Here is a 14578-nt window from a genome sequence, read left to right as displayed (position 1 = left end):
ATGTAGGAACAGCAGCCAATAAAAATCCCCCCGAGTCTAATCAGCAATGTCTTTTGGCTAACACATAAAAGGATAAAAAAATAATAATAATAAGCCTGAACAATGTATCCACAATGCCTACAGTACTTATTCATCCATATTTTTCACCTCATTACTTCTCAATTAACCTAGAACCTACAATTATTTATATTATCTATTATTCCATCACAGAATCGACTCATTACCCCAAGAGTAGGCGCCAAGCTGGCTCTGAACATACGTCTGGCAGGGGGGCCGCGCTCACTACGTTGCCAATTCTTTAATATCATGGGGAAACCTATTTTTCTTCTAATAGACACACTTACGTATAGATTTGAGGCTAATCGTGGGAATATAGTAGCTAATAAAGTGTCTCTGCAGTGTCTAGTGATAGTTGGAATCATTATATCAGTGTTAGTGGTAGTCTGTGTTGTGTGTGTGCGTGCGTGTGTGTGTAGTGGCAAGGACCTGTCACCTGCCTGTCCTATCATAGCTGTCACCACTCACCGCTCTTCTCCCCTTATTATACATCTATTTGAAAGAATGATATATCGATACACACACACACACACACACACACTGAGAGAGAGAGAGGAAACGGTGACCAGAGGGATAACCGTTAATACGGAAACAGTAAAAAGGAAGTGGAATAAAGAAACGAATGACATAATGCACATGAAGGACAGAGGAATAAGGAAAAATAGGAGAATCGAGCTACAATAAGGGACGGAGGAAACACAAGTGAAGATAAATTAAACCTGCTGTACACTAGTTTTCAGGAAAGCTTGGCATCCCATCAAGGGCGGGAAAAATAATAAATCTGTGACGTTAGGTCAATGAAGACAACCCCATTTGTGATGTAGATATATGTTCTAAATGAAGAGTAGGCTATTAAGTAATCTTTCATTTCAGAAAAATAAAATCCTCATATTACCCCATAAAGGCAAATGGAATGCACTACCCTCCATCTCATAGTTTTAAAGTTTCCAAATATATATATATATATATATATATATATATATATATATATATATATATATATATATATATATATGAAAAAATAACTCTTAGGAGCTAAAAGTATATCCCATTAGCTATATTTACTTTCTCCAAGAACAATTATATCTAAAAGTAAATAGATAAATAAATGGATGCCAAGTACGTTTTATGTATAACAAAAAAAATAAACACAGGAGCCAGAAATATATCCCATCAGTTGTTTCCTAGTTTATTAAAAATACATTCTATGCCTCATTAAATGCTCCACGGCTGGCTGGCTGACCGCTCCCGGGCGTCCAGCCAACCAGATGTAAACAAAACAATGTACAATGCCACCACTCTCCACCCTCTCCTTTCATGTTATCTGGAGACCTTTTCCTGTCATGATATCACATGGCAGGTAAATGTGGTGCAACGAACACTTATTCAATGTAAACGAGAATATCAGTTAACTGGAGTCTTGCCCACCCATACACGTCCAATCCTCCACCCGCTGCCCCAGAAACACTCTTGTCCTATCCCCTTCCTAACACTACCACTGGATTGAGAAATTTAACAAAATCTTCTACAATTATAGATGGGCAAAAATATATATACGCTTATAAAATAAACACTGATAATCTTCCTTTTTTTGTTGGCTATAAGCAAGGTAACCCATGTCAGGAATTCTTTGATAACTTTACAATGTAGTGGTTGGGCAGTCACATTATAGTAATGGATTGCTGATGCTCAGACCACTGCTGACCGTCAAAGACTTTTCTGCCCATGACTTCTTGTAGCAAACCACAGCAGAGCATTAGCACCAGCCTCTGCTCTTATATTCCCTATTTATTAGTTAACAAAATATATCTTATAATCTGATAATTAAACTAATACAAATTCATATTTTCTCGGGACAACAAAGACAAACACATGACCTTGTCTGTCTACTGCTACAAAAAGAACTTTGTATTTAAGACCCAAAAATCAAATGATTACAATAAATAAAACTGTATTTAGCAAGAATGATTTCAACCCTAAAAAACAAAATCTAAAAAATAGTACATTTTTTAATTATATAACACCATTTCCAAATGAAAAACTCACAAATGTCATTTCGTCAATGCCCACCAAGTTTTGCAAGTCATCAATGACACTTCACTCACCTTTCACTCATCATGTACACAAAAGATTAATTCCGCCTCACACTGTCTTTGAGGTACACTAGGCATGACAAACGAGAAACTAATCAGAGTCAAACTTGATGGAATTGACCGTCATATCTAGGATGCCTCCTCGGTAGGAGCCTTTCTTCTTTTTGTTCTTCTCATGGCGGAAGTTCTTGCCCTGCGTCTTCCTCAGGTCATTGTAGGCCCGTTCACCCCAGGACCCAAATGATCCACGCTGCAAAGGGAACAGGTGTAAGGCCTCCTCCTGGAATCAGCTCATAATTGCAACATTACAGGAAAAATAACTAAGGACTCGTGTATATGTTTTTTTTTTAAATTACACAGAACCTCTTGGAATTAGCTCAATGAGACATGACAGCACAAAACAGCAGTTTTGCACTCCTGTATATTCAAATCAATAACAAAAGGTCTTTTAATAAGTTAATGTTACTTCCAAATAAAACTCATACAATCAGCCTACAAGAACCTAACACCATGCATCTTATTAAAGTGTGTGTGTGCCTTACCAAGACACAGGGCAACCCCCAATAGCAGTCCACACGTTACACTCAACTCACCATTACTTTATAGAAATAATTAACTTGGAAAACACTGAGTGAACATCCCTTAACATTAACATACACCAATAACCAAACAAGGATTCACACTATATCTCTTGAAACATACCCACAGAGCAGACTGGTGGGGTTAAATTACACTTCTACTAAAGAGAAAAATGAGTATGTGGGGTGGCAACCTTCCACTTATAAAAACAACAGTAAACATAAAGGCAGGACTGTGGTGAAAGGAGATGGAACTTACGATTGCTTTGCCCTGAGTCTTGGCAGTGCGATTAGTCATCAAAAGTTTTCCTCTTGTTCTGGCCAGTGCCTGGATCCATGCCTAAACCTGGGCTACCACCAAACCCTCCCCCCCTGCCCCCACCAAAGCCTCCTCTCCCTCCCCTGAAGCCGCCGCCTCCGCCCCCTCTACCCCTGAACCCTCCTCCGCCTCTTGGGGAGAATCCTCGGTCACCCCCTTCATCGTTGTTTCTGAACCCACCACCACCACCACCTCTAAAGCTCTTAAATCCCCCTCTGTCCCCTCCACCAAAGCTCTTGTATCCATTGCTTCCCTCATCACCATCCCTGTTGAAGCCTCCCCTGAATCCTCCTCTGCCCCTAAAGCCCCCTTCCCCTCCCCTTCCCCTAAACCCACCTCCGTTGCCTCCTCGTCCTCTGAACCCACCGCCATCCCTTCCCCTACCTCGGAAGCCCCCCTCTCCTCCCCCCCTGCCCCTGAATCCCCCACCTTCCCCACCTCTACCCCTGAACCCTCCTCCTCTTCCCCAACCCCCCCTGCCCCCCTCGTCCCTGCCCTTGTAGCCCAGGCCAGCACGGAAAGGTTTATTGTTATCGTCATCTTCCTCATCCTCCTCCTCCTCTTCGTCCTAGAGGGAGAGCAGAAAACAACAAAGATTGGCAAGAGGGTAACATGAGAAGGGTTATTACCTTAGCTTCGAAAGAATTGTTAAACCTGGGGTTGAGGTCCATTTCTTCGGCCCGAACTCTCCTAAACGGTAACTTCTGTACAGATAAAAAGCAAGACAGTGAACATTAGTGCCTTGGTTGCTTCGCGTGTGCTCCATGCCAGCACCTCCCCATCAATAGCAGCATTGCATCTATAAAAAATTCATATAAATATCAAGTTTGAATTCAAAGGGAAGTTGTATGATGAGACTTACTTTGTTGCTTGTAGGTGGAGTGAATGAGGTATTGTGAGCATTCTGGTCGCTATTTGTAAAACTATTATTCTGAATCTGACTCTGAAAAAGTTAGGTTTATGTTATAAAAATGTAGTTTTACCTAGTTAGGGACTATTAAAAGCTCGTTGCAGCCTTATTACGAGTGTGTGCTTCCTTCCTCTGGCTACGCCACTGTCACAAGTGGCTGTAACTTCCCAGGATGTCCCTTGAGCTTCAAAACCCACCCTTTTGTTCCCCATAAATTTACCTTCCCAACCCAATTATTATGTGTGTGTGTGTGTGTGTGTGTGTGTGTGTGTGTGTGTGTGTGTGTGTATATATATATATATATATATATATATATATATATATATATATATATATATATATATATATATATATATATATATATATATATATATATATATATATATATATATATATATATATATATATATATATATATATATATATATATATATAGTCTATGATGCCAATGGGCTTTCTTGGTGGGTCTGAGCCTGGTGGTCGGTCCCAACCAAGGATTATATACAATAGGGATAGCTCACTAAGCTTTTGTTTTACCCACAATGCATCGCAGATGACGTCACACATGTAAACAAATGGTGCTTGGTGGCAAACTGGTTCACTTCACTATGTTCTCACCGCAGCGTGCTCAGTGAAAATGGTGATTTGTGGTGTATATGGGTGTTACAGTGGCTCAACTGCAGAAAGTTGTTAAGGTGTTAAGTTCATTAGGTTTCCTAGAGACAAACACACCTTGAAGAAGTGGATGTTGGCCTACAAACGAAAAGATAAGTGAAGGTGAAGTCTGTGCGGGTGAGGTCCAAAATTTTTCCAAGAAAGTGATAACATTAAAGAAAAGCCAATAAAGCTCTATTGTGAAAGTTTGGTAAAGGTAAATTCATTCAGTTAAAAATTTGCATAAATATTATACAGTATATATGTATGTATAAAAAAAATTACTTCATTATATATGACAGGATTAGTTACCCCTGCAAATTAAGTTGTAGAAAACTAATGTTAATAAGTGAAAATGTAAGCATCGATGGTAAACAGAGCAATATTTCTGCAGCTTCTTTACCATGTTTCTCATATTCTTTATATTATTGTATACTATTAGCCAACACAACAGCTGCCTAATTTAATTACTTATCTTTAGCAATCAAAAAAGCGCAAAATCTGACCATGAATAAGAATAAATAAGGGTTTTCTAGTACATTTTATACCGTGAGAGCAGGGCGAGAGTGAACCAGATGACATACCGCAGTCATGACGTCATCGATGACGTTTCAGTGAGCTACCCTTATAGTATATAATCCTTGGTCCCAACTCATTATGCCACAGGCAAGTGTTTATAGTGGTGCCAGCTTGCTTGGCTCATGCTGCAACTATTTTAGAGAGAATCTAGATTCCAGGTTGATAGGTGGTCTTCATAACAGCATGTGGGTAGTCTTGGGCCACTCAGCAGTGACTGAAAATTTGCCACCTTGTTTGTAGCAGCAGGTGGGACACAAACCTAACTCCACCAACAGAGAACCGACCAAATATCCTTTATAACATGGAGGGTCTATGGAACCTAATAATAGGAAACTTACTGTAATACATCCAATGTATAACCTTTATCACAGAATTACCTAGAAAGTCCTAGATCCTCATTGATGTTTCAGAGGAGAGAACTCTCCTATAAGTTAATAAGCGTCACTCCAAATACAGCCGAGAAAACAATCGAGCGGTCCCTTCCTGTGCTGCTACAGCATTGTTGGTCTCAAATGGCATTCAGGAGACTATTACACACTGAACACAGCCCAATGTTCTCCAACATTTACAAACAATTAGGATGAAAATATATGATAACAATGAGTACATGCATTTCTTTTCCAAGTTATTCAAATTCTCCTTGTTGCTTACTTTTATGATGCAGGAATGTTAATGTTGCTTCATTTCATAAGAAAAATTTACAAATTCCTTCCATAAAATAATGATGTTAATAATGTACATATTGACTTCAATAATTATAATCATTATTAAGTTATGGTTCCAAAATTTAGAATTGTTCTGTTAACTAAAGAATAAATTGTTCCTCCCAAAAAGTGTAGCAAGTCATGCATGCCCTGCAGTGCCTTACCTTGCTAACTGTGCCGTTGGTGGTGGGAGTGACTGGAGTGGACGCGGCCTTCATCTTCTTGGCTGGTGATTCATCTGAACTCTCTTCTTCACTTGACTCCTCCTCTGAGCTGCTCTCCTTCTTTGCTGCTGCAGGCTTGGGGGCTGCCTTGGCTGCAGGCTTGGCCGGAGCCTCGTCCTCATCACTTGAGTCATCAGATTCCTCGGAACTGGACTCTGCAGCAGCTGCAGGTTTGGCTGGGGCTTTGGCAGCTGGTTTGGCTGGGGCTTTGGCTGCCTCCTCCTCCTCATCAGAACTGTCACTCTCCTCGGAGCTTGATTCCTTCTTAGCAGGAACTGCCTTTGCTGGTGTCTTCGCTGCTGGTTTGGCTGGTGCTTCTTCTTCTGAGCTTGACTCTTCCTCTGAGCTGGACTCCTTAGCCTTGGCAGCAGGTTTCACTTGCTTTGGTGGTGCTGCTGCTGGCTTAGCAGGTGCATCCTCCTCTTCTGAACTTGATTCTTCCTCTGAGCTGGATTCCTGAGGCTTTGCAGCAGGCTTGGCAGCAGGCTTGACTTGCTTTGCTGCTGGCTTGGCAGCAGGCTTGACTTGCTTTGCTGCTGGCTTGGCAGGCTTCTCCTCCTCTGATGAGCTGTCCTCATCATCAGAGTCATCGGAATCTTCTTTACTGACTGGCTTCTGTGGGGGAGGGACAGTCTTCTTTACAACTGGTGTGGGTTCATCTTCCTCAGAGCTTGACTCTTCTGAACTGGACTCAGGCTTAGCTAGAGGTGCTTTGGGCGTCTGCACCGGGGTTACTGTTTTGACAGCGGGCTTTGCTGGTTCATCCTCCTCGGAGCTAGATTCCTCTGAGCTTGACTCCTTGGGTTTGGCAGCAACTTTGGGCACAGCGACTTTTGGGACGACCTTCTTGGGTGGCTCGTCCTCTTCCGACGTGGACTCTTCTGAGCTTGATTCTTTTTTAGCCTTGGCTGGAACTGGCTTGGCTGGCTGGGGGCCAGGAGCCTTCTTAACTACAGGTTTGGCTGGTTCCTCCTCTGAAGTGCTCTCCTCCTCACTGCTGCTCTCTTCAGCCTTGGCCTGTGGGTCAACAGGGTAAAAATCATAATTTGAAATTTGTTCGCACTTCTGGTACAAATTTTTAAGTCAATGAGCAAGTAAGAAATGCACTTAATGGACCTAGGAACAAATTAACCCGGTAGCAGCGGTGATCACGTTTCTTAATGGTCCCTCCAAGCAAGAAAAATGAGAAAAAATCACCCCTCACACAAACCATTTCATAATATATATCAAAGCATTTGTGATCAGATTATGTATCATCTATTTTTGGGGGTTGATATCATGGCACAAATTTGGCCCATCGCTGCAACACAGTAAAGCCACAAATTTGGCCCGTCACAGCTACCAGGTTAAATCATGGTGCTTTGTGAGATGTCATAGTCCATGTTTTTAGAAAGGTAAAGGAAACACCCTCATGAATAGTTTAGTATACAGACAATGTAAAACATTCAACCACATAAGGGAGAAAAAAAGTTGTTAAACAAAAAGAAGAGAAAAACAATGTAACAGCTCAATTTTATCCATTTCTCTCACTCAATACGTGTGTGTCAGTGCAGTGATTTATTATATTTTTTAGAGCAAGGGAGGCAGCTCAAGGGCAAAAAACAAAAGCAGCGACAAAAAAGCCTGCTAGACTCTGCTCCAACAAAAGAAATAAGAACAGGGCCAGAAAAGAGGTCAATTTTGGGTGGAGCCAAAAGAGCAATCCACACACCTTAGCTGGGGTCACTGCTTTCTTCGGAGGCACGGGTGTCTTGGGGGTAGCAGCAGCGGCACCTTTCTTTGCCTTGCCGTTGACCATTGGGGTTGCTGGCTTGGCTGGAGCTTCATCCTCTGTAAAAAAAATTCCAAAGAACCTTTTAACCCCTTGACTGCAGATTTCATAAGAACATAGGGAAACTGCAAGAGGCCGAGTGGCCTACACAGGGCAGCTCCAGAAACCCCCCCACTACTCAAGATGGGTGAGGTGTAGTTTGAGCAGTTACAGGTAGAGGCTTGATCCTCGTTTACCTTCGGTAAGGGAGTATGCTCCAGTACCCTGTCTCCTTACTGCACCCACACCTCACTGCCACCTGTCGTCCTCGTCCATGTAGTTATCCAGTCTACTCTTAAAACAAGCTATCGTCCCTGCACTAACTATGTGATTGCTGAGTCTATTCCATTCCCCCACCACCCTATTGCTAAACCAATGCTTGCCTATATCCCTCCTCAATCATTACTTTTCTAATTCAAATCCATTACTGCGTGTTCTATCCTGCTGGCTAATTCTCAATACTTTACTTATATCGCCTTTATTGTAACCCTTGACCCATTTGAATACTTTTATCAGATCTCCCCGCACTCTTCGTCTTTCTAGTGAATGTAAGTTTAGATGTTTCAGCCTATTTTGATATGGGAGGTTCCCCAGCCCCTGAATCATCTTGGTCATCCTCCTCTGAACTGATTCTAGCAAATTGATGTCCATTCTGTAGTGTGGGCACCAAAACTGGACAGCATAATCTAAGTGTGGCCTAACTAACGCTAAATAGAGTCTGAGGATGACCTCTGCACTCCTGTTGGTTACCGTCCTGTTAATAAAGCCTAATACCCTGTTAGCCCTATTCCTTGCCCTAATACATTGCTTCCTTAGTTTTAGGTCAGAGTTCACGAACACTCCCAAATCCCTTTCACACTCTGATCTGCCTATCGCTGTGGAGTCTAAACTATACCCGTGTAATGGGTTGCGTGTTCCTACACTAAGTACGCTACACTTGGTGATGTTAAAATTCATCTGCCATTTTTCTGACCAAGCTGACAGTTTGTTGAGATCCTCCTGCAGTGCTCTAGCATCCTCCCGTCATAATAGTGCGTCCTATTTTGGTGTCATCTGCAAATTTACCTATGTCATTAGTTATCCCATTGCCTATGTCATTGATGTAGATTATGAATAAAAGCAGGCCTAAAACTGAACCTTGAGGAACCCCACTGGTAACATTACCCCATTCGGATTTTTTACCGTTAATGGTAACCCTCTGTTTCCTGTTACTAATCCACGCCTTAATCCAATCAAATACCTTCCCTCTTATCCCATGAGCCCTGACTTTATTCAACAGTCTCTGGTGAGGTACCTTATCGAAGGCCTTACTAAAATCAAGATAAACTACATCATAGCTCTCATCATTGTCAGCTGCCTTGTATACTTATTGTAAAAGGATAAAAGATTAGTGAGGCACGACTTACCTTTAATAAACCCATGCTGTGAGTCGTGAATTAAATTATGTCTGTCAATATGGTCCCTAATACCATCAGCTATTATTGACTCAATCATTTTACCTATAACTGACGTCAAACTAATCGGCCTATAGTTTTCCATAGAAGATTTGTCACCCTTATTAAATATTGGAATAATGTGTGCCTGCCTCCATGAAACAGGCACCACTCCTGTGTCTAGTGACTTCCTAAATACTTCTGTTAACTGCCCACTTATTTCAGTTTCACATTCCTTTATTACCCTGGGGAAAAGTTCATCTGGCCCTGGCGCCTTGGTGACTTTAAGTCTTTCTATCTGTCTAATCACGAGCTCCCTACTCATGTTGATGTCGGTTAATCCTTCTACCTCTTCTACCCTGTATATCTGTTCTCCCTGAGGTATATCATCTAATCTTTCTTTGGTAAATACAATTAAGAAATATCTATTTAACGCCTCCCTCATTTCCTCATCTCTATCAATCAGTGTTTCTCCTGACTTAAGCGGCCCCATCTTATCCCTAACCTTGGTCTTATAAAGCTGAAAGAAGCCCTTTGGATTGGTCTTTGCTTCCCTGGTAATTCTAATCTCATAATTACGTTTTGCCATACGTGTGTTCTTTTTTACTGTTCTAGCTAAATCATTGTAACTATCCCTTAGGTGAGTTTCCCCCTTTTTGATTCTAACATATAGTCCTCTTTTCCTTCCTATTTCAGTTTTTAGCCTTTCTGTCATCCATCGCAGGTAATTACCTGTTGGCCTGACAGGTAATTCAGGTCAACAGGTAATTACCTGCGATGGATGACAGAAAGGCTAAAAACTGAAGACATCACCAAGCTACAGGAATGGAACAAAGTGGCTGTTACAATTCAATGAAGAAAACTGTAAAGCCATGCACCTTGGAAGGGGATATCCAGCATACCAATACCACATGGGAAACACTCAACTATCCACGACAGAGGCAGAGAAAGACCTGTGAGTATGTGTTACCAGGCTACCAGTGAAAACCAAATCACAGCGGACGGATTAATAAACCTCAAACCCCATTTATGACATATTCCTGTAATTTTTATCTGTATAAGCATTTGGTTAATATAGTAAAGTCAGTCTGAGTTCACGAATATAAAAATTAAACCTTTTCTCATATGGGTGGGTTATGCTACTTGATTTGGTGGGGTTAGGCTAAGTCACAATGGAAAATGGATTTGTTGGGGGTACAAGCAGGGGTGTGGAGTTGGAGTTAAAATTTTCCGACTCTGGCAAATTTTAAAGTTGCGACTTCCGACTCCAGCCCCCATGCCCCTACCCCTCTATTGCAAATCTTTTTTCCTTCCTTTTTTTATGCTGCCTGTAGTGCTGGTAGACTCTCTTGAGGTCCTTTTTCTTGCATGTAGTTACTTCCAAATTATGTGTACTCTATACAGGCAACATCTAGATAATGTAAAAAAAAAAAATAAATAAATAAAAATAAATAAATAAATAAATAAATAATAATAATAATAATAATAATAATAATAATAATAACAACAACAATAACAATAATAATGAATAAACTTCACAACTACATTACACGGTAAATGATTACGTTAAGGAGTAGGAGTCGGGGGTATTTTTACCGACTCTGACCAAAAGTACCCAACTCCACACCCCTGGCCCTGGGTATGAGGTATATACATCAGAGGCTAATAAAAAATAAACAAAAAATATATAAAAAAGCACTCAACATAGTGCTCTTACATAGGAACCAAATGCCAAACAATGCTCAAAACTTATTCCAGATGTGTCTTTATAGTTTTTAATTCATGGGAAGGAGGAAATAAAGTCAAATTATGGGAAGGAGGAAATAAAGTCAAATTATGGGAATAAGTAAGAGAATCCAGGACATTATTCTCTGCCCTTTGCAAAATCTTACATCATACTTTTTACACATTACTATCAATTAAGTTATGTGACTAGTCTGGCTTTTCAATTCCACTTTTGGGAAGGGGTTAGTTAGAAGTGCTGGATTTTCACTGTGGTAAGGTGATGTGCTACAAACTAAAGAAAAAGACAAATCAGCCACATTATTGATGGTGGAGATTAATACGATGAATAAAAAATCAGGCCATCATCCTAACCTGAGCTGCTTTCCTCCTCCGAGCTGGACTTTTCCTTCCGCACCTTCTTGGCTGCCGGCGGGTCAAGGCTCAGCCGCCGCTTGTTGGGTGATGTCCTGGGGGCAAGAACAAGCAGCAATTAGGAAAATAACTCAGTCTACACTTCATGATATAGACTGAACAACAAAGTATTTTTTTTGGAGTGAAATTGTGAAAACTTACTTGAGGTAATGTTTGACAATATCCACGACTGAGGGAGCATTTTCAGGCAATTTTGGGAGCTTCTGAAAAATCAAGAAAACACTTTAAGGATTCACAAAGGCATAAAGAAAATGATCAAAACATCTGTATTAACTAATGTCCCACTTTCTTTCAAACATTTTGCATATATATATACTTTAAAAAGACAAGTTCATTGGAGTTGTGTTGTGTGCTGATTCAATTTTTACACTCAAAATTGTGGAAAATAATAATGTCAAAAAAGTGGGAGTGACCTAAAATGAAGCCCTAAGATGCATAAGACACCAAATGCCATTTTACCCAAAATGGAGTTAAGTATACCACTGCCTTCCTCAAACATCCCTCTATCTCGATAGTGAGTCAAATGTACAAAATGCACATCACAATAGGGTTGAAATTCCCGAAGTGTAGGTAACTTTTTTCCTTGGTGCGCTCTCGCCTGCTACTGCACGCTGACATTGACTGCAGAAGGTACCACCTAGCCCTCTTGGCATGGGCATACTTGCAGCCAATGCGAGAGAGCAAGGCATGGCGCAAAGCTCTGCCGAGCACTTCTTGGCCAACCATAACGCGCGAAACTAGGGTAAGTTGCCAATCAGCATGCTCTTTTTGCCCAGGAAGCTACTACTCTGATGTTTACATCCCCAGAGATCACGTGCATGAACCTTGCTCTGTATTTTGGAGAAAAGTACCATTTTTTTCAGGCATCGTGAGTGATTTCAGCTGTGAAAGTGATGTGGAGAATGTGGTAGTTGAGGAGAGAGGCAAGAAGAGGGCAAGGCAGCTCGAGAAGTGGAAAATGAACGTGTCAAAGATGAGCCGTAACACTGGGAAAGAATACGTGACTACAATGATTCAGGCTCAACCTCTGACCCAAACTCTTCCTAAATGCTATACCATAATAACACTGAAACACATTATTCCCCTTGAACTGAATCAGTTATTGCCCAATCCTATGTAACTTTACTAGAAACACTCATGATAACCCACAGTTTAATAAAAAAAATTCATTTCCAATGTAATTATTGTCACGCATGTGATAGGACATTACAGCACAGAACTTTGGTAAGAAAAGTAAGTGCAATATCTATCTAAGTCCAAGAAATTTTGGTGTTTTAGGAGTAATCAAACTCTGGGGGATGTATTTTCAGTTCTGAGTCAGTGTCAGCTCATCATTGTTTAAAAAAGAAAATACTGTTAATAAAGGAATGTGCATAATAGGTAATGGTAGCTGAGACGTGGTACCAACCAAAGAAAAATAAATCAGAGCAACATCTGTTTTACTTTCAAAGATATGAACATTTAAAAGTTGCCAAACTCTGAACACATTTTTCTCAGTCTTTAAGAAATGGCGGTTGGTAAGTTATGCATCCAAGGGACTCAAATGATCTTTACCTTCCCCCCAAACATAATTAATAAAAATCTATTAGTATCTTTTCTGAATCCTTAGTATGATTGAAACTAGCAAATTCATATATATGCTGCATATAAAAGATTTGTATGCCTGTAAGCTAAGCGCCCATCCAAGGTGAGCACTGAAATCATAATTAAACATCTCTGCAACCTAATGGCAAGGTAAAGTTGGGGGCATACACTATAGCTGCACATGGCCTCAGTGCTTATCTACTTTTTTTTACGTGCCAGCCTATGACACCGGTGGGCTTTCTTGAGGGGCCTTGTTGGTGGTCAGACCCCAGCCCCTCATGGCGCAAGCAAGCATTTGATAGTGGCACCATCTTTTCTTGCCTCCTGCCCCCCGGAGCTCGTTCTTGATTCACTTGAGACGGTTTCCCCTGGAGTCCAGGTCGATGGGTGGTCTTCAGGACAGCATGTGGGTAGTCTTAGGCCACTCAGCAGACATAACATTACATTAGCCCTTGAGCCTATGGTGGGAAAGCACCCGCCAACCACCAATAATGCAGTGTGAAGTGTATCATATATTTACTATAAATAATTAAGGCTCACCAAACCTAACCTTATCGGGCCTAACTTAACTGAATCTAACCTAACCTAGCTCCCCCCCCCCCCCCAAACATATCTTAAGAAATGAATATCTCATTCACATACACTGTGACAAAAAGCAATGCAGCAGTGTGTTGTATGTGCACAAGGTACTTCATTTAGCAAGAGGATGTCATAGGTAGGCAGTGATGGGTGTAGTCTAAAATAATGCCCAGTTTTCCGCATAAATATATAAATACTTGCAATGAGTTAGAAAAGGTGGTGGAGGCAAAAAATGTGCGGGAATATAAGGAAAACTGGACAAATATGGATATGGAGATGGGAGCACACGTGTAGCCTGGGCCCTGAATAAACAACTCGGAAAATACACCCAGATCCCCGCGACATGCCCAGACCGGCCACGGCACCAGTCAGGGTCACGCAGGGCACCATGACGCGAGTAACAACAAACAACAAACGAGAAATAATAATCCCCAGACCCATTCCCACATGCGGTCCTAACCCACGTGGGGGGCTACAGACGACGCGCCGGCCCTTGTCCACCCCTAAGGCTCTAAACCCCATCAATACTCACCGCGCCGAGCGTCTTCTCTGCTTTATCCGCTAGCTTTTGGTTTTCTTGGGTGAGGAATCCCACCACCAGGGCCTTTGCGAGCTGCTCCGCGTCCGCCATGATCAGCACAGCGTGTTGGTGGTGCTCAAACAGGTCACAAGATGAAGAAGAACTACCTCCCGACCCCGTACCGTTGCCAGATTATCGTACTCAATGCATCATATTTACATGCTTCTCCCCCATAAACATCACCAGGAAACAAAAATGATGAACTATTTCAACGATAACAACATCAAAAGCCAGTTATTGGTGTCCAGGAGACAGATTTTGTGTTGGAAATCGGGAAATATGAGAAACTGAATACGACAATCTGGCAACGTTGACCT

General features: G+C 41.4%; 1 protein-coding gene across 2 annotated transcripts; it reads right to left on the bottom strand.

Annotated features, from left to right (window-relative positions):
• Positions 1 to 1232: 1232 nt before the first annotated feature.
• On the bottom strand, positions 1233 to 14377 carry LOC127007747 (uncharacterized). 2 transcript variants are annotated; one of them, XM_050879006.1, is made up of 8 exons: positions 14214 to 14377; positions 11660 to 11721; positions 11459 to 11553; positions 7830 to 7948; positions 6059 to 7135; positions 3910 to 3990; positions 3677 to 3751; positions 1233 to 2400 (listed from the first exon to the last, which is right to left on the bottom strand). In XM_050879006.1, exons 1-8 carry the CDS (start codon positions 14310 to 14312, stop codon positions 2242 to 2244), a joined length of 1767 nt encoding a protein of 588 aa, XP_050734963.1. In that variant the 5' UTR covers positions 14313 to 14377; the 3' UTR covers positions 1233 to 2241. The 2 variants fall into 2 exon arrangements, with proteins under 2 accessions (XP_050734963.1, XP_050734962.1); XM_050879005.1 differs by lacking the exons at positions 3677 to 3751; positions 3910 to 3990 and adding an exon at positions 2988 to 3615 and having other exon boundaries at positions 2189 to 2400.
• Between the last annotated feature and the right edge of the window lie 201 nt (positions 14378 to 14578).

The sequence above is a fragment of the Eriocheir sinensis genome, chromosome 36 (genome assembly GCF_024679095.1).
Source record: "Eriocheir sinensis breed Jianghai 21 chromosome 36, ASM2467909v1, whole genome shotgun sequence".
Lineage (NCBI taxonomy): Eukaryota > Metazoa > Arthropoda > Malacostraca > Decapoda > Varunidae > Eriocheir > Eriocheir sinensis.
Note: the sequence above shows the minus strand (reverse complement) of the source record. Positions and strands in the feature narration are given on the sequence as shown.

What these genes read in the sequence shown, in the direction of transcription:
- LOC127007747 (XM_050879005.1), bottom strand. Translation starts at nt 14,312, where the DNA reads ATGGCGGACGCGGAGCAGCTCGCAAAGGCCCTGGTGGTGGGATTCCTC. An exon ending in CAGAGAAGACGCTCGGCGCG is followed by an intron (nt 11,722 to 14,213) that starts GTGAGTATTGAT and finishes TTGATTTTTCAG; the next exon opens with AAGCTCCCAAAATTGCCTGA. An exon ending in ATTGTCAAACATTACCTCAA is followed by an intron (nt 11,554 to 11,659) that starts GTAAGTTTTCAC and finishes TCTTGCCCCCAG; the next exon opens with GACATCACCCAACAAGCGGC.